Source organism: Emydura macquarii, unplaced genomic scaffold (genome assembly GCF_026122565.2).
Source record: "Emydura macquarii macquarii isolate MOO-44397 ecotype Brisbane River unplaced genomic scaffold, CSIRO-AGI_Emac_v2 contig_3240, whole genome shotgun sequence".
Lineage (NCBI taxonomy): Eukaryota > Metazoa > Chordata > Testudines > Chelidae > Emydura > Emydura macquarii.
The window spans coordinates 5860760-5881971 of NW_027133377.1; the positions used below are offsets into that span (position 1 = coordinate 5860760).

General features: G+C 39.6%; 1 protein-coding gene and 1 long non-coding RNA gene across 4 annotated transcripts in view; both read right to left on the reverse strand.

The window, feature by feature from the left end:
- METTL15 (methyltransferase 15, mitochondrial 12S rRNA N4-cytidine) overlaps positions 1 to 21212 on the reverse strand; it is a 188735-nt gene that overhangs the window by 166462 nt on the left and 1061 nt on the right. The window contains exons 1-2 of one of the 2 annotated variants that reach the window (XM_067532055.1): positions 19087 to 19138; positions 16705 to 16997 (exon numbers count right to left, since the gene is read on the reverse strand). In XM_067532055.1, the coding sequence (XP_067388156.1) occupies positions 16705 to 16997; positions 19087 to 19123 (330 nt within the window). In that variant the 5' untranslated portion in view covers positions 19124 to 19138. Of the gene's footprint in view, positions 1 to 16704; positions 16998 to 19086; positions 19139 to 21212 lie in introns of those variants that run through there. The other variant, XM_067532056.1, reaches the window with a different exon arrangement.
- Positions 4290 to 5302, reverse strand: LOC137142645 (uncharacterized). 2 transcript variants are annotated; one of them, XR_010916974.1, is made up of 3 exons: positions 4827 to 5302; positions 4656 to 4733; positions 4290 to 4428 (listed from the first exon to the last, which is right to left on the reverse strand). It is a non-coding gene; the product is annotated as an uncharacterized lncRNA (long non-coding RNA). The 2 variants fall into 2 exon arrangements; XR_010916975.1 differs by having other exon boundaries at positions 5223 to 5297.

Below are 21212 nucleotides of genomic sequence, written 5' to 3' on the forward strand. Positions count from 1 at the left end.
GGATGGACAGGTGAGGTCCTAGAGGACTGGAGAAGAGCAAGCATAGTATCTATCTTTAAAATGATAAAGAGGACCTAGGGAATTATAGAACTGTCAGCCTAGCTTTGATACGTGGAAAGATACTGGAAAAAATTATTAAATAATCAATTTGTTAGCAACTAGAGAATAATAGCCAACATAGAGACTTTTCAAGAACAAAACATGCCTAGCCAACCTAATTTCCTTCTTCGACAAGCTTACTGGCCTAACAGATGGGGAACAGCAGTAGACATGATATGCCGTAATTTTAGTATGGCTTTTGACTCATTCCCACGAGTCTCATAAAAAACCAGGGAAATGTGGTCTAGATTAAATTACTATAAAGTGGGTGCACAACTGATTGAAAGACCATATTCAAAAAGTAGTTATTGTTTGGCTGTCACATTGGAGGGCTGTATTTAGTGGGGTCCTACAGGGTCTGTCCTGGGTCTAGTATCATTCAATATTTTCATAAATGACTTGGGTAATGAAGTGGACAGAACGCTTATAAAATCTGCAGATGACACCAAGATAGGAGGGATTGCTAGTTGAAGACAAGATTAGAATTCAAAGTGACCTTGACAAATTGAAGAACTGATCTGAAATTAACAAGATGAAACTCAATAATGACAAGTGCAAAGTACTATACTTAGGAAGGAAAAAAAAATCAAATACACAAATATAAAGGGGGGAATAACTGGGTCCTAGACTAATGCCGTAACGAATGAACCAACCTATCTATCCTACCCAATTCTCCCCTCTCCCCAAAAAAGGATGCACTTAAAACCCCTGTCAGGTTATTTTATTAAGTGACAATTACATCTTTTTCCCCAAGATATTCGCTGCTTGTTCATCTCTTAGCTTTTACAACTATTAGAATGTAAATGGCATTTTACTTGAAGGTTCTTATAGGGCTTAGCATTAGTATTAGCATCTTACAAACTGGAGGGGGAAAATAGTTCCCCTGCTTTTATGTTCCAGCCCACATGTACAAAACATCCTTATGTAGCTTTCTTAACTCCTTTTTAATGAAAGTATGGACTCTGGGTCCACTTTGTCACAGGTATCTGCTAATCTAAATACAGATACATTTAGTTATCTTTATAGTGCTGCTAAATTATATTTGATTACTAGTTTGTAGTAGTTTGTACAAAGTCCATCCACTTAGCTAATAATGTAGTTTCAGTGTAAAGACTGGCATTCTGTTGCATGTTCTTAATTTTGTATTGGGGTTTAAAATACAGTACAATCTGTCCCAAAGTTAAATAAGCAGTTATTTAAAAATTGTGTGAATCTGAGAAATACTTGAGGCAATTGCTATAGAAGCATAATTATCATATGGAAGTAAAGCCACCTCATGAAGGACTTGAGCTTTCCAACCATTTTGGATAGTGAGCAGCAATTCTAACATGGATTTCTGGTTTTTTAGGATGGAATGACTAATACGCGAGAGAAGCCATTTCAATGGTAATTCTACCTGAGTCAGGAGTACATAATTCCCTTCCTAATATATACTTCCATCTCTTAAAATAAGATAATGTATATACACTTTTTAATTGTCACTGCTCAGAATTTATGATTTCAGTTTTGAACATCATGTTGAAAGAAAAACAGTTCATAGTTATAAAAAAAGCCCCTTATCATTAGTTTTGTGCAGTAACCTATTGAAGTTGATAGACATATTTCCATTATTGTATCCAAGATGCTTTTCTGGTACCCCCTGGATTTCTGTGGAATAACCTGCAAAGGAGAATGTGGAATTTGCCCATTGTTTGAGGTATTCAAAGGGAGGCTAAATAAGGAGCTGATGGAGTTTTCACTGAAAGCTTCCAATACCAACCTGAGGCGATGCAAGGGGATAAATTTAGAAAACAGGCCTTTAATATTTGTAACATTTTATGATTCTCTTCTTGAATCAAAAGTTCAAAACATCCAAACTTGGATTAGATTAGGTACCCTAATCTAAGTACATAACCTGAATTTCAGAGTTTCTAAGCACTTGCTTCGTCAGTTGACATCAGTGGCATTCAGCATCTCAGAAAAAGACCACTTGTTAAAATGTTTTCATGTGGACTTTAGATATCTATGACTGATAATATTGGCTAAGGTTCCTAGTTCGTGAAGCAATATCATCTGGAGAAGAGCTGCCAATTGTATACCTAGAAATCTAGACTGCCCATGACATATCAACTGTATATTATCTTTTTGCTTGGCTATCCCTAAATATTAAATAACAATTTATGCTTTGTTTTAAATTCATCCTTAGTAAAATTTTTAATAAACTTTAATAATACTCCTCCTTTGTTGTAATTAAGGAAAGAAAGAATAGATTTTATCTCAGATGGAGCAGATTTCCTCAGATATGATTTTATAAATTCTGGTGGCTAATTGAAGTCATTTAGAGACTGGAATTTTAACAAAATTAGTTTCATTCTGGAAATTTTAATAATCTGCTTGAATGACACTGTGCAAATATAAACTGTATGGAATTACATTTAACAGCTTTGAGAAAAATATTACTTAACTGAGTAAAATTTATTGGCTGAATTTAACACATAGGAATGTGAAATCTAATAAAAAGAAGGTGTCATGAAGTTAGGTGCTGTTCGCTTTTGTTTCTTTATATTCTCCACCTAGTTCTGCTATTGGAACTTTATTCTCACCTTTTTTCAATGTCTCTTTTCCTTCACACTTATTTGGATTTTTTGTTTGTTTGTTTTGTTTCAGTTTCACTTTCTCTCTGAGGTATAGATTATATCTTTTTTGGCTACCTCAAATTGACCTTTTTTTTTTTTTTTGGCACCGTGCTCAGTTGAAGGAACTGACTACCATTTGAAGGGCAGATTTTATACTCTGCAGGAAGTGGCAAATGACAACCAGTAAAGCGTCTGATTGACAGACTACCATGCTACCCTCAGAATACTGTAAAAGTTAGTGGAGCTGTGCAAGTTTTGCATCAAGTTTAAGATTTAAGAGTGAGAATTCATCAACATTTTTAGATATTTTCTTTCTATCTTAGGTTCTTATATAATACTTATATCATAGTATCTGATAACCTCACACTCAAAGAAGAATAATTACAAGCTAAGTAATTTCAGGTTGGGTATACAAGTTGGTTTGACCCAGAATATTACCCATCTGTCAAGTAGTGTAACCCAGTGAGAAACGATCATGCCAGTGCTCAGTTCTCTATCTTGACTATCACTCCAAAGGTCCTAGTCCTTAAGTTCAAATACTAAATTAGATAGGACTACCTCTTCCTTTGTTTTCTCTGTGGTAGTTTCTCTTTATAGAATCACAAAAGCTAATCACATCCTGTTCTGATTTGAAGGGCTCAGAAGCAGCTGGACCTTTTCTGTGGTGGGTTGTCTGTTGTGCAGTTTACTGTAACAGTGATTAGGCTGAGCTCTAGTTTGCAACATTCTGATTTTGGTGCTACACTTATCATTCAGCAGGAATTTCATAACAGCCAAGTGTCGTGGCTCTGGTAACCTGCAACTGGAATAAACCACCTAGAATCAACTGTACAATAACTGTTTGTTAGTTAGAACCGTCAAAATGTGTGGGAGAAGAGAGCTAGTACCTTCTGTTACCTACTTACCAGCAGCACTTTCTTCTGCAAGAACATGCACATTGGAGTTTATCCCTTGATAGATGCTATTAGAAGGTGACGATGATCCTGTTAATTTTCCCACTAGCACCATGAAAAAAGCCTCTTTATGCAGGAGCAGTGGTGGGATAGCTCTAATGAATGAGGAAAGTGTGGATATTGCTTGCATTCCTGTTATGAACTTGGAGCCCTGATACTATTTTGTACATTTGGGAGGCAGGGAGGGAAAGGAAGACTGAATTACTGTTTACAAACTAGAACTGAAATATTTAATAAGCAACCTTAGCCAAAAGGCTGACTAAATAAGGCTCATAGTTCTAGAAGGGGAGGAAATGACTAGCTGCATATATTAATTATCATCCTTTCTGGGACCCAGTCTCACTCAAGTTAAAATTTAAAGGGCTTAGATTACTTTCTGGTGAATTTTATTAGTTTTACCCAAGAGGTGCAAAGACTATTGCTGTCACAACAGAGAGAGAGCATATGCAGCGCTATTACAAGCTGAGTCACACAAAAACACTGTAACTTGCTTTATTATAACATAGTGCCTTAAAAAGGCTCCTGAAGCACTATCATTTGTTATGTGATAGAGTGATAGCAGCAAGCTAACTTAGTATTACAGTGAAATGAAATCCGGTGCATCTGCAGTGCTGCTGTCAGTACACAGACCAAGTTCTCTTGTTGTTCTCCAGCAGTAGCAGCTGCAGATTCCCTTCCTCTTCTACAGTAGAGAAACATGTAGGAGGGAAGTTGGTGAGAGCTGCCATGTTGCTGTCGTCAAGGAGAGAAGCCAGGCATGCCTGCTGAGAACAATGCTACAGGTGAGAATTAGAGGTGGCTGCTGGTGTACATGGCCAGAAACTGAAACTGGAAGACTCTTCCCTGTGCAGCTGCAGCCACCAGCCTGCTCTTCCTCTTTACACCATTTCAAACTTCCTTCTTCAGTACCAAGCAGGTTCTTGGAGTCGCACACATAAGAAAACAGGAAGGTGGCCCCCTCTCTACGTCCCTAGAAGGAAAGACTTACCCATCACAAATCCAAAATCTGAGTATTTTGTAACTCCCTGGTGTTGTCCCACATGTCAGAGTGACACCAGCTTCAAACCTGGGAGGGGCATCATAGATGTAAATGTCACAGTTTTCTCAGATCAAAATATATATTTAAAATGGCTGTCACTATAGAGTACAATATACCCACAGTTTTGTATTTGAGGGACTGCTCACTCCAGACTGCTAAAGTTAAAGTTGCACACCAGTTTCCTTGTGACACCCAATTTTCAAATGCTCTTAATTTTCCAAAACAAATGGTCTTCTGGGCTAAATTTCTTTAGTTGGTCTTAGCCAAATGTGTTTAAGAGTTTTTTTGTTTTTTTTAAGTCTGATGAAAATTGACTTAATGGAATCTCAGTTACACAAGGCAAAAATTAATTTATTTCCCCCCCCATTCAACAAAAACATTGCCATCCTTTCTCTCACATCTCTGTGAGCTGAAACCTAACTGATACTCCTGGGCAGTTGCTCTAGAGGTCCCAGATTTCTCCTAATTGGGCCCCTTCAATTCACCTACAATTAGACCAGTCCATAAATTCTTAACCTAAATTGAATTTATCAAGAACTTGCAGTCTTCCTTTGCCTTCTTGTCAGTTTTTTACAGGAAACCTGGTGTGGCGCTGTTGCCCCTCTGCTATCCCAAGCCTTTCTGCCTCCCCTTTCTTCTCCATGCTCCCTTTTTATAGCTGGGCTTGTTTTCTTTATTGGTCACAGCTGAGTGCATGCCTCCATGACTGGCAGTTCTAGCAGCTGCACTGAGTGTGGTCAGCCTGATTTCCTGCAAGCAAGAAAGACTATCCTCTCCCTTCTGTCTATGCTCCGTATGAGGTTTGTAAGCCCCATGACACATCCTCCCTGGCTATGCCAGGGCCAAGAAGGCTACTTCTCTTGACAGAAAATCGGCATCCCAATGCAAACTTCCTTCCCACTGTTGAATTTGGAAGGCACATGATTGCAACAATAGGTATCATCTCATGATCCTCAGGTTCGTCTCTTTCATTACAGTCAGTCAGCTCAAAGAGGATTGATCTGTAGCTAATGTGACTTCATTCCCTAGGAGGCAGTACTGTAGATTCTCTATTGCCTACTTGACAGTCAAGCATTCCTTCTCTATCATCTAGCATACCCTCTTGTGAGGAAAGAATTTCTGAATAATGTACACTGTCAGGTGTTGTTCTCCATCTACCTCTTGGGAAAGGACTGCCCCGAGTTCTACAGACAATGCATCTGTTTGCAATACAAATTCCTTCTAGAAATTCGGACTATACAACACTATGTTTCCCAACTAGATCTAATACGCTGTCTACTTGGCTCTCATCTATATAGCAACTGAAAAGGTGAAAACCCTGATGAAGCTTTCAGTACTTCCCTGATGGTGAAGAGTACAGCTGGGAGTAGTTGGTCCCAGTGTCAAAGGTGCTCACTAATGAATTTCTTGAGCATTCTTGAGTATGATTGAATCTCTCCACAAGACCATCCGCTTGTGGACGGTACACAGATGTACTTAATGCTTTCACTTTCAATAGTTTGCTGACCTCTATCATCAGCCAGGATGTGAAATTTGTTCCCTGGTCTGTCAGGATCTCTTTGGGAATCCCTATCTGTGCATATACCTTGGCAGCTCATTAGCAAAAATGTTGGCATTAGTTGACCAGACTAGCATGGCTTCCAGGTATCAGGTGGCATAACCCACAAAAACAAATATATTCTGATGTCTGGAAGCAGTTTTCTCTAGAGGGCCGATAAAGTTAATTCCTATTCATTCAAAGGAGGTCTCCGCCAAGGGACGGGGCACTAATGGAGCCTGAAGAACTCATTAGGGGCCACTACCTGGCATTCGGGGCACAGAAATTCTCAACTTCTTTAAGGACCCCTAATCAAAAGTATAAGGCCAGGATCTTAGACTTGTGTCCTTTCCTTCCCAAGATGTCCCACACATGGGATTGTGTGTGCTAGCTGTAGGAGCTTGTGACGATATACCCAGGGTACTAGTAATTGCACCCATATCTCCTGTGTCTGCTTGTCCTGGTTAATGTGATATAACAAGTCCATCTTAATAGCAAAATGGGAGTACTGCATGCCCTCAGAGGTTCCACCTCTCCATCATTGCTACTTGTTTGAAGGCCCAGCTCAAAATCTTGTTGTTTCTTTATTCGAAAGAGACATCCAAGAAGCCTGTTAGATTCTCCAAGTCTAGTTGTATAAGGGGCATTTTGTTTGGGCCTGCGAAAGGCCTTTCTCTAGCATCTTCCATATAGCCTGTATCAACTACAGAGTCGATGGTTTCCATTATGCCTATGAAAGGGGTGGTCTCTCTCTGCTCTTTCCTATCTACCCAATTTTCTCTCTGGGACTTTTTTGCTTTTAATCTGGGAGGTCAGCAGATCAGGGCTCTTAAAAGGGAACAGGACCCCTAATATTTCTTCCAACATGTCTTCTCTGGGCTCCTGAACTAAGGGAAGCTTTTGTAAGAATTCAGGGAAATATGTCCAGTCATGGCCTAATATCATGGGGTAAGGGAGATCTGGAGACACGCATAACTTCATCCAGTCTTGGCTCCCATCAACAGTAAATTTTATTGTCCTGCTGGGATACCATAAAATATCTCCATGGATGCATTTAATAGAGATTTTCTCTTTTGAGAGCTTCCCTATCATTCCCACTATCCACTCCCAGACAAATGTCTGGTCACACTCCAAGTCTACGAGAGCCTGTGTCTTTTAACCATTTTTACTGGAATTGTGACTTTCCCTAGGCCTATTCTCCTGTCCAGACCTGCCCAAAATTATGCTCCATGTAGGGGCAGTTGTGAAAACTGCGTCCCTGTTGTTCACAGGAGAAACAGGCTATTGAGTCTGTCTCTTGTCTTCTAGCAGCATGGTCATCCTCTTTCTGAGCTTCATTGGACTATGTTTCCAGGTAGGCATAGGACAGAGGGCTGGTGGGGCACTTAAAGTATGGGCCTGTTATTTCAGGGAAGTCTTACCCACAGACCTCAGGGCACTACCTGTCACCTATCCTGCCCACCAACCAGTCAACTGTCTTTGTTCTCCTGGGTTTTACCCAACAGGCTCCACCACCACCCTAGAATACTCAGTCCGTTTCCTTCTCCAATGTATATAGAGCAGTTACTCATGCAACAGAGGATCCCCGGACAGCCTTAGCAGCCATATTGTCCGGTGTTAGGTGTGTGGTGCCTCCTAGGTTTACCATTTGGTGTCTGCAAATGCAGCCTCAGCCTGAGGATGGAAAAATGTGTACAAACTGCACCATAACTATGAGTTCTGCTATCTGGGGTCCCATTTGAGACACTGGTTTTAACCAATGCAAGTAGAAGTCTTTAAGCCATTGAGCAATTGCTTGTGGCCTTGTTTTAGTGGGGATTGCACTCATGGCGGAAGCAATAATGGTAGGTTTCTTCATCCAGATCTAACCAGTTCAATATGGCAGCCTTAACTTGTTCACTGTCTTGGGCCATTGCACAGTGAAGTCCTCAAAACAGTCGACTTCCACAATGAGGAATGCAGCAAGCCAGATTGCCCACTGAGCTGGGAGTCATTAAGATGCATGGCCATCCTTTCAAACATTACCAAGAATGACTCCAGGTCATCATCTTGGGAAGTGATGGGGTGAGAGTTTAAAGTGTGGGGGATGCATTCCCAATAGGGGTGGGACCCTGAAACATAGCAGCCAGTATGAATTTCACCATTTGTCATAACTGTTGCTGGTGTGATGCCATCTGTTAGAACACTTGCTGTTGTGCTTGTGTGTCAGCCAGCCATTGCAGGAACTGACCAGGCATTGCAGGAACTGATTCACCTCCACAGCTCAGAGAGACAGAGAGAGCAAGTCAGTCAGTCAGTCAGTCACACACACACACTCTCTCTCTCCCTCCCTCCCTCTTTCCCTAAAGGCACCACCATTTCTGGTACCATATTGTCAACTGCTCTTGGGGGAAGTCTCTGGAGGTCCCAGCTTTCTGCTAACTGGTCCCCTTCAATTCACCTACAGTTAGACTAGTCCATAAATTCTTAACCTAAATTGAATTAATCAGCCCTTAAACTCCAGGGTTTACAGTCTTCCTTTGTATCCTTGTCAGTTTTGTAGAAGTCTGGCTTGGGGTTATTACTCCTCTGCTATCCCAGGCCTTTCTGCATCCCCTTCCCTCTCTGTTCTGCCTCTTTTATAACTGAGTTCATTTTCTTTATTGACCACAGCTATGGGTGCATGTTTCTGCAAGTTGCAATTCTGGCAGCTGTGTGGTCAACCTGATTGCCTGCAAGCATGGAAGACCCTGCTCTCCCTTCTGCCTATGCACCATTACACACCCTTTTTGTGACTTCACAATGCACATTCTTCCCATCCAGCCCAACCAAGAGTCAGTGACGAGGCAATCTGCAAAACTGAGACAGTAAATCTCACAGTGAAACATCTTCCACTAAAAACTCCATTAACAGCACAAACTGGAGCAATTGTGGTCATACGCAGCTTGGAGAGCCTATAATTTTAAAAGGCTCATCATATTTTCTGCAGCATTCTGCAAATTCTAAACTTTGAAAAACAAATTACGTATTTTTTAAACATTTACTTGCTAAGATGTAGTCACCAGAAACATAAATTGATGTGCTGCAGCCTTGTCACCTGGCCTGGTCTATACGGGAAGGTATTTTCACTATGTTTTTTGCTATAATTACAGCAGTATAACTCTACTGCAAGAGTGCATCTACGCTTCTTTGTTTAAGCCATTTTTACCTAAAACCCATGTGAATCGCTGCATCTATACAGCTCTGAGCTTTTTCAAAATAACCACACAGCATTCTGGGCAGATAGAGCAATGCTCTATGAGATGCCCCTGGACTATATGTATTCTGGAATTCTTCTCATGATACATTGTGGGATACTTACTGGAATTCTGAGACTCTGGGTCAAACTAACAAACTGAGATGTTTCTTCTCATGATATACCATACTTCACCTAATTTTAGCAAACACCATTTTCAAACTGCTATGAGGCAGCATGAAGGAAACACTGCTGAGTGCTGCAATCCTAGCAGTCATTAATATGAACAGGGTAGTCCAGATGTTAAGCAGCCACCTTTGGATAAGTCAGGAAGCAGCCACCAGCATAACCACCATGATGCTGGGTGAATACTTCAAGGTGGAGAAAGAGAAGGTGAAATTGAGAGTTTACTTCTCTCTGCATGACATTTTCTTTCGGTGGAACGCTGTTTCTGGGCTCAGCCAACCAGCACTGACTGGTGGGAAAGGATACTGCTGAAGAACTGTGGTGACCAGCAGTGGCAGCAGAATTCAGAATGCAAAAGACTATTTTCCTCAAGACTGGTGGAGAGCACACCCCCAGAGCCACAGTGTCAAAACACCAACATGAGATCTCCCCTCAGTTGGAAAAGCCTTTGACTATCACTGCCATCTGGAAGCTCACCACCCAATTTCTACTAGCCAGTAGCTATCCAGCTTGATATTGACAGATCAAATGTAGAGATTACCGTTTTGGAGGCATGCACGGTTATTAAAAGAGTGTTACCACCCAAGGTTATAAAACTGGGTAATGCACAGGTTTAGTGTTAGATTTGCACAGTATGGGCTTCCAAATTGTATAGGAAGCATTGAGGGGACTTCCTGCCTATTATTTGCTTCCCCACACACCAGACCTCAGAGCTCATCAATGGAAAGGGGTATGTCTCCACTGTGATGCAAAGTACAGTTGATCACTGCAGTAGGTTCACCACTATTAACTTGGGGTGGTCTGGAAAGGACCACAACGTCAGGATTGTTAGAATACCAGTTTTATTATATGAAAAACTGAAGATCATTATAGACATTAATAGGTTGTAATTCCTCCTGTCATTGTAGGAGACCCAAGATATGAAACATTTAACGGTACATGCACACAGTGAGCAGCAGTGAGTCTCAGAGCCTAGGTGGACAGACTCAGGTTCATGCTAGAGTGCTATACATAGCTGGGTAGACATTCCAGCTTGAGCTCAAAAGCCTAGGGGGAAGGCTTCAAAGCCTGAGATCCCGTCAGAGCCACAACGTCTACGCAGCTATTTTTAGCTCATAGCATAAGCCCTGTGAGTCTGCCTCTGGAAATTGCTGCCATAAGCTGTGTAGACACAGTTCTTACTGGACACTCAGAAATGAAAAAGAAACTGATCAACTATACTCTCGGGAGCTGTAAAATGACAGCGAAGTGTGCATTTGGGAGTTTCAAGGGAAGGTGCAGGTGTATTATGACAGGGCTGGACACTTCTGAAAAATGTGCGCCTCATTATAGCTGCTTGCTGCATTTTGCATATCTATGGGAGCAAGAGTGAGAACCTCATCAAGGGCAGGGAGGCAGAAATGAACAGACTTGCAAAACTCTGTGTACAGCGGGGTGTCACTGCAAAATGTTCCAACTGGTCTGGGAAAGAAATGTTAGGGAAGCTCTGAAACTAAGTTTATTTGTATAAACAAACTGTCTCATTCGATAAAACTAGCATCTTATTTAACCATGTTTCTACCAAGAGGACTATACACCAGAGGACCAGGGAGCTGTTCTCCTCCCTCCAATTCTGACCCATAAAACAGTTTTAGGCAAAACCATTTAAAAAACCAAATAGTTTACCTAACTAGCATAAACCAGATAAGCAATTTTTAAAAAATATGTTACCCTACACCAGGGTGCTCTTGTGTTTAAAATGGAAGTCATCAGGCTATAAGTCTTTGTATTTCTTATTCACACCTGGATCAGGTATAACACATTTCCTCGTCTTGGAGGGAGTTTAGATATCACACATCACATATGGTGTTTTTGATGACGTACTTCAAATGTTAGTTTCCTATGCATACACAGTATCTCAGAAACATTACTACAAATCCCCTATGAGAATAGCTTAAAATTCAATGTTTCATCTTCTGGCAACCATATTAAAAGTCACTGATAGTGAAACTCTTACAGATCTCACTGCATCTTCGTGATGCAAAAGAGTAATTAAAGCAAACGATTGATACAAGGGAAAAACTAGTAAAAATCAAGATGAGAGCTAGAAAGAAAAATAATTGCTTGTGGATATTCAGTCTGAGGAGTTATACTTGGTTTTTTATTACCCTTGAAGATTAAGGGAACTGAGAAAACTGAAGTTGTCTAGACAACAGTTATCAGATATGAGTAAAGAACACTGGAGGACTGAAAAAACTAAAATATAGTTTAGCCAATATAGTGAACTTAAAAAATAGGAAATTACTTTTGTGTGAATTTACTGCAACCGCCTTTTCATTGAAGAGAAAATGAACTAGATGGATAGAGACTCATTTGTACTACGTGCTTCAGAGAATGCACTACCATAGGGACTTGGTGGAAAGAGGCTCTAAAGCAATAAAAGGAAACTTATGAAGGTAACTGGAAAACACTATTGCTTAAATCTATGACAGACAGATTCCTCATAGGAGAGAGCCAACAAGAATATTTACTGTGTGGGTAAACATACCATTAGTGCTGAAGTTCGCTTTTTTCTCATCAGCACCAAATGCCCAGGAACTTTTTTTTTATTTCTTTGTTTTTTTAATATTTGACTCTTTTGTCTGTGGTTCTCAGTTGTGAATGAGCTATCAGTCAACTTGCATGTTGTTAGGAAGCTCTATACATTAACTTAAAGACCTGCTGACTGACCAAAGTTAGAATGGGAGTATCCTCTCCCTATCTGGATTTTCCACGTATTACTCTACTCTTTAGGTTTTAGGATACTGAATGAAATAAAGGCTGACATCAACTTTCGTATGATCAACTGTGGTCAAAGCAGGAATAAGAGAAATCCTCTTATATGGGGGGAAAAACAAGTTCCAAATATTAAATATGCCAGAGTCATTCTCTCACGCTCTCACACACACACCTTGTAGCCCTTCTGGCTATAAAGATAACCTTTAGAATGTAAATCAATGTAATGCTGCCCTGATTCTACAGCCAAGATGACAAACTGCGTGAAGTTCCACCATTCATCTAAGTGAGATACAGACCCTGAATCTGAATTTAACATTTTACTGCTGACCCTGGTAATAGCACAACCCAGTTGACCCACTGTCACTGACTGTATCCTATTTATTTGAAAAGCACTAAAACTGCAGATTTTGAAAGCTTTAAAACATCTGATATTCTTTAATGCTTCAAATACTTGATATACTTGCTATGGTTTTTAAAAGTGACAAAAAAGCTGTTTATGCTTATCTGTTAACAATGGTGGAATCCCAAATAAAGAACATTGGATTTTGTGGATCTTCTATTCAAGTTAGTAGAGCAGAAGTAACAGTTCACTTTAATAACCTAATAAATCTTTTTGAATGAGTTCCTTTGTGTTTTGCAATATCATCCAACAGCGAACCACAAAGCTAAAATGAAATTTCAGTTAAATCTAGATTTACATGTAGAATACCCCCAACTTGTCTGGCTCTAAGTGTCATTCCAGACAAAACCACAACTCAAACTCCATTTGTGGTTTTCTTTTTTTAAAAGTAGTTCCCCCTCCAAGAATACTGCTGGCATTTCCTGGGTGATGAACTGAACCATTCTAAGACATGTCATGAAAATTCTGCTACCTCCACTATCACAGAATGAAGCATGTGTGTTCAAGGTAATGGTAAATACATGGCATGGTTTCCTATTTCCACAGGAGTTTGGCAAGGCTATGTCCTGTCACCATCATTATTCAATATCAGCATTGATTGCTTGATGGATAAATTTGAAGAGGCAGCTAAAGGGGGCATTGAGCTGAACACCATTCTACTTTAAGATCTTGAATACACTGATAAAATTGCCTTCTTGACACACTATAGTGAATCACGGCAGCTGACAGCCAGTCTGGTTAGGCAAGAAGCAGAATGCATCAATGTGGTTAATAATCCCAAACTAAGCCATTACCATTAAGCAGCATCCACCTCCAAATTATAACCAGTTTAGTATGTACCTCTTTAGACAGGATATCAAACAGATGGCAACTGTCAAATATCTGGGCAACACCATAGACAGTGCTGGAGGATGCTCACAATACATGGACATTTGTGCTAGGTTTCCAGCAATTTGTGGCCTCTGTGGAGACGCTTTGACATCAACTTTGCTACAAAGCTGTATTATACCAACTTTATAGTAGAGTAGAGATATGTGGGTGTTGAGGAACAACAGCTTAATGTTTTCATTTCATCAGCTGCTTCATATTAAGTGGAAGGACAAGATCAACAATGACCTTATTCGTAGCTGAAACCAGCAACTGCCTTTATCAGCCTTGGTTTGGTTTGGTTTCAGCAGCTGTCTTGGTATGGACATATTAGGATTAAAGACCAATAAATTACAGAGCACATTTACCAAGGAACAACACTACATGGCCAAAAACTCAGCGGCACTATAAGATCACCAATGACAGATATAGACTGAATATCCAGTCAGATGTCTTAAGAATTTAGCTAGAGATCAAACCAAGCGATGTTCGACCTGCAAGGAGGCTATATTCCTTTGGGATTTGCCTTGATGATGATGACGACCAGTGAATCGGGTAGCCTAACAGGTTGCACAAAAAATTATGCCATACTTTTAAAGCTATCTGGGCATTGCTGCATTCAGAATGAAAATGCCTAATTGATTTAAGAGTCTATTTACAAAGAGGTACTCAGCAGTCAAACCCCGTGACAACCAAAGAATTTGGTTTCATCTTTTTTCTTTAAAAAAGATAAAGAACTAGGAAATTACATACACAGACACACACACACACACCCCTATCTTACAAGAATGCTGTTTAGAGTACAAAGTCAAGCACTCAAAAATTAAACAATGCATTAGGATACAGTCTTTAATTACATAATATAGAATCTTTACCTCACTAAGTACGAAACAGGGATACACAAGGGAGCAGAATTAAGGCTGGACAGGCAATCACGAATCTAGCGTTTCCTAACTTTCGGATGTTGGACTTTCCAATTTTAACAACGTTCTTTTACTAGAAGGTATTTTTTTGTGTGTAATAATATACATGCTAACACACACAACTGTATCACCAGCACACACCACTGAACAACCGTGTGGCCACAATGAATCCTGCAAGCTGAACATGTCCCACCAAAGTTCTACAATGCAATTTGATCTCCTGATGCCTTCATCTTGATTATACTGAGTTGAAATCTGAAAAATGCAGGTCCGAGTATATGAAGTTCCATCTTAATCCAAAGACGCAGCAACTCATGCAAATTTCTATATTCTCTATAGGATGCATCTCCAAGTACATGATAAGGACACATTCAATTTGTTCCAATTATTGAAAACTGTGTGCCTTTATTTATCAAAAGCTGTCAGCATCGCCCACAGTTGGGCAAGGTTTGAACATCCATGTACTATAACGACTGCATGCATTAAACTGATAATTCACCAGCATCCTGACTGAGAACTAGGATGGCTGACATTAATAAAAAATAATAAGCTACCTTACATTTATAAACCTTTTGTTAAAAGTTTCCAAAGCATTTTGCAAGGTAAGAGAGAATTATTGTCCTCATTTTATAGATAGGAAATTAGCAAGTATTTTTAAATTAATAGCTTGAACATATGAATTAGTCCGAAAGATGACCAATAAATTTAAGTAATACATCCCTTGTGCAAACAGTTTACTATTGAAAAAAGGTATTTTACAGATAAAATGAATATGTAAACTGTAACAGTATTATCAGTTCATATGTAAAAAATCAACTCAGATTCTGACAGTAATTTTAACTCTGAACCAGAAGACCTATTTATAAACTATCAATGTGTATTTGACTGACATGTATTGTGTAAAAGTAAGTAATTAGCAATGCACATATTGCAAGAGTTACAGTACTAACACCTCAGTAATTAGAAATTTTTCATTCTTTTTTCATCTTTAGTTCTCAATTCATCCAAAAGTGACCCATCAATTTCAAGACGCCAAAAATCCTTAGAAGGTTACAAACTGGGGCTTCATAAGGAATTTGACCTGGCCATAGGAAGCCCTTTTGATCCCTGGACACGTCACAAACTCGGTATATCATTTTCCCATTCTTAGGCTCTATGTCATTCTGAAAAATGCCATTTGTTTGTTTAACTATTGTAAAAACAATCTATTTATAGTAAGTAACCAATGTTTTAAACATAACACTTGGTGTATCATAATTTCTTCCTAGTAAAAGCCTCACACAGATAATTAAAAAAACAATAAACTTATGTTAAGCTAACATTCCAAAGAAGAACAATTACATTTCACAGATCAACCCATCTGAATTGTAAATATACAAGGTTGTAAATAAAATCCTTTTAGTTTAATATCATATTTAAGATACCTCACACGCAAACATGTTACTTGTGTGCCTAATTATTTGGTGGATTGAGTCTTAATGTTCTATTTATTTTAAGTGCTTTGGCAGTTAGGCACTTGGGCAGTTATGCCACTACCAAATTAAACACACAGGATTGTTTTCAAAGGATCCTAAGGGAATTAGGTGCTCAAGTCCCACTGAGTTTCACGAACCGGGGGGGGGGGGGGGAAATGGGATCTAATAAAAGAGTCCTAGGACCTGCCATAATTATACATGCCATTCAGTTTAAGATCTAATTGAACATATGTCCTGCATCACGCCCTGAAGCCTACAAGAGGCAGCTATTTCATCAGAAGTTCATTAACTGACAACTCCCTGCTACCTATGATAGAAAGCACAACTCTAGAGCAGAAGTGACCCAACTGTCAGGACTGGATACAGGAGCAGGGGAATATATAAACATTTACTGTAGTTTTGACAAATAACTATAATTTGATTTTCAGGAGTACAAGATGACAGAATCTTAGATTGCAAAAATAAAACCTTAATCTGAATCACAAATCAATTTAATACAGTAGAAGTTTTAATGGCACAAGTTACAGAGTGCTTTTTTTTTTCTATCTACCAGATAAATAATTATCTTAGGACACTACTGAGTGACAATTCAAATTTGAAAAAAAATTCTATGTGACTATAAGAAATCATTTAACTCACTTGCCCTTGCTGGGGTGATAAACAATTAACAACTTCTTTCACCATCACTGGTATGTGTAGTCTTCTACAATCTTCATCATCTGCACTTTGACATAGCTCTTGAGCTTCATGGTTATGCATCGCTTGTTCTTTAAGTCCACATTCATAAGTCACATCCAGTCTTTCTGCTGAAGAATGTATATTTCTGGCCCAAACACCTACATTTATTGAGCTAGTTTCTAAACTGGAAAGAAGCAATCGTTTGTAGACTTGGGACAGATACTGAAACCGCACCATACTGCAGTTAGGCCAACCTGGAAAAACAACAAATATTGGAAATTATTTTAAAATGAGCATTTTAAACAACAGGTTGGGAAAGGAAATGGAAGAACAAAAAAGCAGTAACACATCCCAGAATACAAAGTCCCAGAGAAACACTACTGTGACGGTAGGTCAGAAAGGGCTAGCAAGCAACTGTGCAAGCTGCATGACCCAAATCAGACCTATAAAGACATATTAAAGGAAAATACAAATGGGAATGAGGGCCATTCCTTATAAACAGACTAGAGCTTTGATATGCAAGTGTATTGTTGGGTTATGTGTTGTTGTTTACATGTATCTTGTTAGAGGTTAACAATATAAATAAAATTCTTTCCTGTCTATTACTAGTGTTCTATTGATTAAGAGTTCAAAAGGGAATATTAACATCTAGATGAACCTTTGGTGTAATAATACCATTTGTCTGTATTTTTCTTTGAGGTTTAAGTAAACTGTCTAATAACTGTGCTAATGCAACTAATTACTGATGCATGCCTATGAAATGAAAGTTTTACTTAAAAGGACAATATGCATTACTATTCTCCACACAAGGAAATATCTATGAAATGTCTTGATTGTTTATATGGCTATTGCTAACTGTATTGTCTGAGAAAGGACAAATAGAGTAAAGACCAAACTGTTGGCTGGCTTTCATCAAAACCCACATGACTGAGCTACCTGCAAGCACCCATTTTGCTTCAACTATAAAGGAAGCTTGAAGTCTGATCCTCTTTATCTCAAATCTGTTCAACCTTTGTCAGGGAAAGTTTGGATTGCAAAACTGGGATCCCAGCATCAGTCTGGAATCACCCTGCTAATTCTCATTGGAGAATTTGAATAAACTCTGTACATGCATTATTTGGTCTTCACTTCCTGCTTCATTTCTAACAAGGAAACTCTAAGCAAGGACTTGATGACCCCCAACCTGTTTGGGTAATTTTCAGAGACTTACAAATTAAGAACTTTTACAACCCAGCCATTTATCATCTTTACTATGAAGCTAACCTAAGAACTTTATTTACATCACTGTATGTACAATTAACTTTTAACCATTACTCTCTTTCCTTTTTTTAATAAATATTAGTTAATAAAAATTGGCTGCAAGTGTATATTTGGGTAAGATCTGAAATATACATTGACCAGGTGGGTAATGTGTTCGATCTTTTGGAACTGGTATAACTTTTTTTAAAACATATGATTGACAAGATTTTCAGTAATTCCTATCATATTTGACTTGGCTGTCTTGGTAGATGCCAAAGGGCTGGATAGCTTTAAGAAAACTGTGTTTTTGTCTTCTGAATGACTAGTGAGGTGATTAGAAGCTGTTTGGTACTGGCTTGGTATAGCTTATGGAAGGAAACCCACCAGTATTTAGGGTGGCCATATTCTTTGCAGATTTGCCATGTTTAAGATATCTCAACCTGGTTCCCCTAGAGGCCAATGTCACAACTACATTGGTAGAAATTTAAATACATAGTCTACATTAGAACCTCCAGTGTTGGTCTCCTTTCAGGATTTCTCCAAGGCCCTCCCAACCCCAATATTCATTCTCCAAGCCACAATGCTTCTCTTTAAGTATTACCATAAAAGTTTTCCTTCCGCTTTAGCCTATGATTGACTATGGCATGACATATTGAGGATACTAATTTTTTTTTTAAAAGTATATGGTAGTACAAATGATATGCAATCAGATCTGAGCATAAAGTATACAAGTAAAGCCAATTAGGCTTCATTACTTTAAAAAAGCATTGCCTTCCTTCCAATGGTTAGCATGCTTTCAACATCAGTACACTGCAGCACAAGTAATTTTATAGCGTTCCCTGTAACCAGTTAAAATAGGAAAATGAGGGGAGTCAAACACTGGAGTTGGATTTAATATGATGCTAGAATCACGTTATGATGAATACAAACATTTGTATCAGTGCATGATAACATCATGTAAACCAATTTCATACTTCAAAACATCAACTGATCACACACTGGGTGAAAAATGAAACATCAGACTGTCTGCCCAAGAATAGTTATTTTCATTAGTTTCATATTGTTTGTGAACATGATATATGCTTCTTTCATGCTAAGTCATACCTAGATGACAAATTAGTAAAAATACACCTATCTTCATTTTAGTAGTCCAGTTCTGTATTCTTTAGGCTAATCTTTTCTCGTCATAAAAGAATGAATTGGCAGTTAGCAGCAAAGAGGTAAAAAGACGGCTTTTATTTACAGGAATTTTACATTTGTTTTCTGAGCAAATAGCTCCTTCAGTCCCACATTTCATATGCTCTCTTACCATGCAAAAAAGAAAACACAGACATAAGGCCATCTGACAATATGCCATAGTGTATTTCCATCATTAATGGAGGCAATGCTAATACCATGATGCAATTATCTACCCACTTTTTATCTATTCTATTTATTCAGGTTCACCTATCATGCAGTCATCTGTATTGTTTGACACAAAATGGGAACATGCTGAACCATCATTTTAGGAAAGTTCTCCTCATCTTACTCTAGGCCCCAATGATTAAATAGCTCCACCCTTTAAAAGATAAATAAATTAGGCAAATTCTCTGTAATCGGACATTTTCCTGTTCTCCAGAAACTGTTAAAGTTATTGATGGATCAAAGTACCTACAAGATACTAATTAATAGCTACTATCAATTGGCTTATCACACCCTGTAGCTGCAGGCCAAGAAAAATTTATAATATTGGAGATAAAATTATGAAAGACTTTGTCTCCTTATTTAATTCACTCTATGGCTCTGATCCTGCAATGAGCTCTCTCTAAACAGACTATTGTACCCCCAGAGAGATCACTTCAAGATCAGGGCCAACATTAATAATCACTTGATTGTCCACATCCTTAACCAGAATTGCTTTATGTAGTCATACGAACCATGGAAGATGTTATGCATACATATTACTCAAACACAATTCATATCATCCCAGGAAAATATGTTGATAAATTACTCATTTTAGGCAACTGTTTGTTTTAAAAAGCAGGAGTCATCTCTCTTCTACTATTCATGTCAATTAGTATGTTGATGTATTGTTTGTACTGAGAGTTTGTAAGTGAAGATGTTGCTGTAATTTGTTAAAATGCAACTAGGGAGAGAAGATGTAGCAGTCAGATACTCCCTCCGGTACAGAGAAGTGAATGAACAGGAGTCAAACCTCAGCAAGGGAACACTTAGTACTTGCAATACCCCCCAAATCTCAGGCGTGGAGGGGACAGGAGAGTGTGTGGGGGTGTGTTTGGGGGCATACAGCACAATCCCACAGCAGGCGGGTGAGAAGGGTGCTCTAGCCCAGGGGGAAGAGACAGAAACACCGTGAGGGATGTTAACTCCTTGAAAAGGGAAGGTTACTTGGCCTCTGTTTTGCTGTGGGTCTATAAGGAGGTTTTCGAAGTCTCCAAACCTGAGAGAGGTTTAGGCCCAGCCGGCCTCCCCAACCCCCCTCTTCCAGCCGGGCCAGGCTGTGGGGGAGCAGAGGCCTCCACAGGCTGCTCCTCCTCTTCCCCGGCAGGCCAGGGAGACTGGTAGTCGGAAGGGCCCAGTACTCACTGCAGATCACGCCGCTGCCCCTCTCTCTTCTCTGCAGCCCAGGGTATAATTGCACAGCCCTGCCTGACCAGAGCTGGCCGGGCCTCCCCTTGCAACAAGGCACTGGTACCTTCAGTTCTGCCTGCATGTTGCTGCTGCAGCGACAGCGGCCCACACCTGCCTCCAGTGAGGATCCCTGAGTGTCCAGGGAGATTTAAATGCCCACAGGGTAGCGGCCCCCAGGAAACGATTCAGGATCTCCCCAATTGCTCTGGGCCACAACGCCGTGTATCCCTCTCTCAACACCCACATTGCATCACTAGTCTCCAACCAGCCCTATGTATCTTGCCCAAGGCCCCAGCCCAATGTACGCTCCCGCACTTCCGCCCAGGGCACCATCCCCGATCACCCACAACTGTGCACAGCCCACTCCCCCTGCCACCATCATCAGTCATACACAGATCCTTGCCTCAGCCGCTGATCGTATATATAGTACACACTAACGCTCCCCCTGAAAAACACAGCACCAATCCACAAGCCTGCCAACTGCAGACAAACCCACTTATATGCTTGTCAGTTGCATACTGCCAATTCCTGTACATAAACCTACACTCCTCCTCATTACAGTAATTCAATACAGTAATAACTTATTGGCATGAAAAACT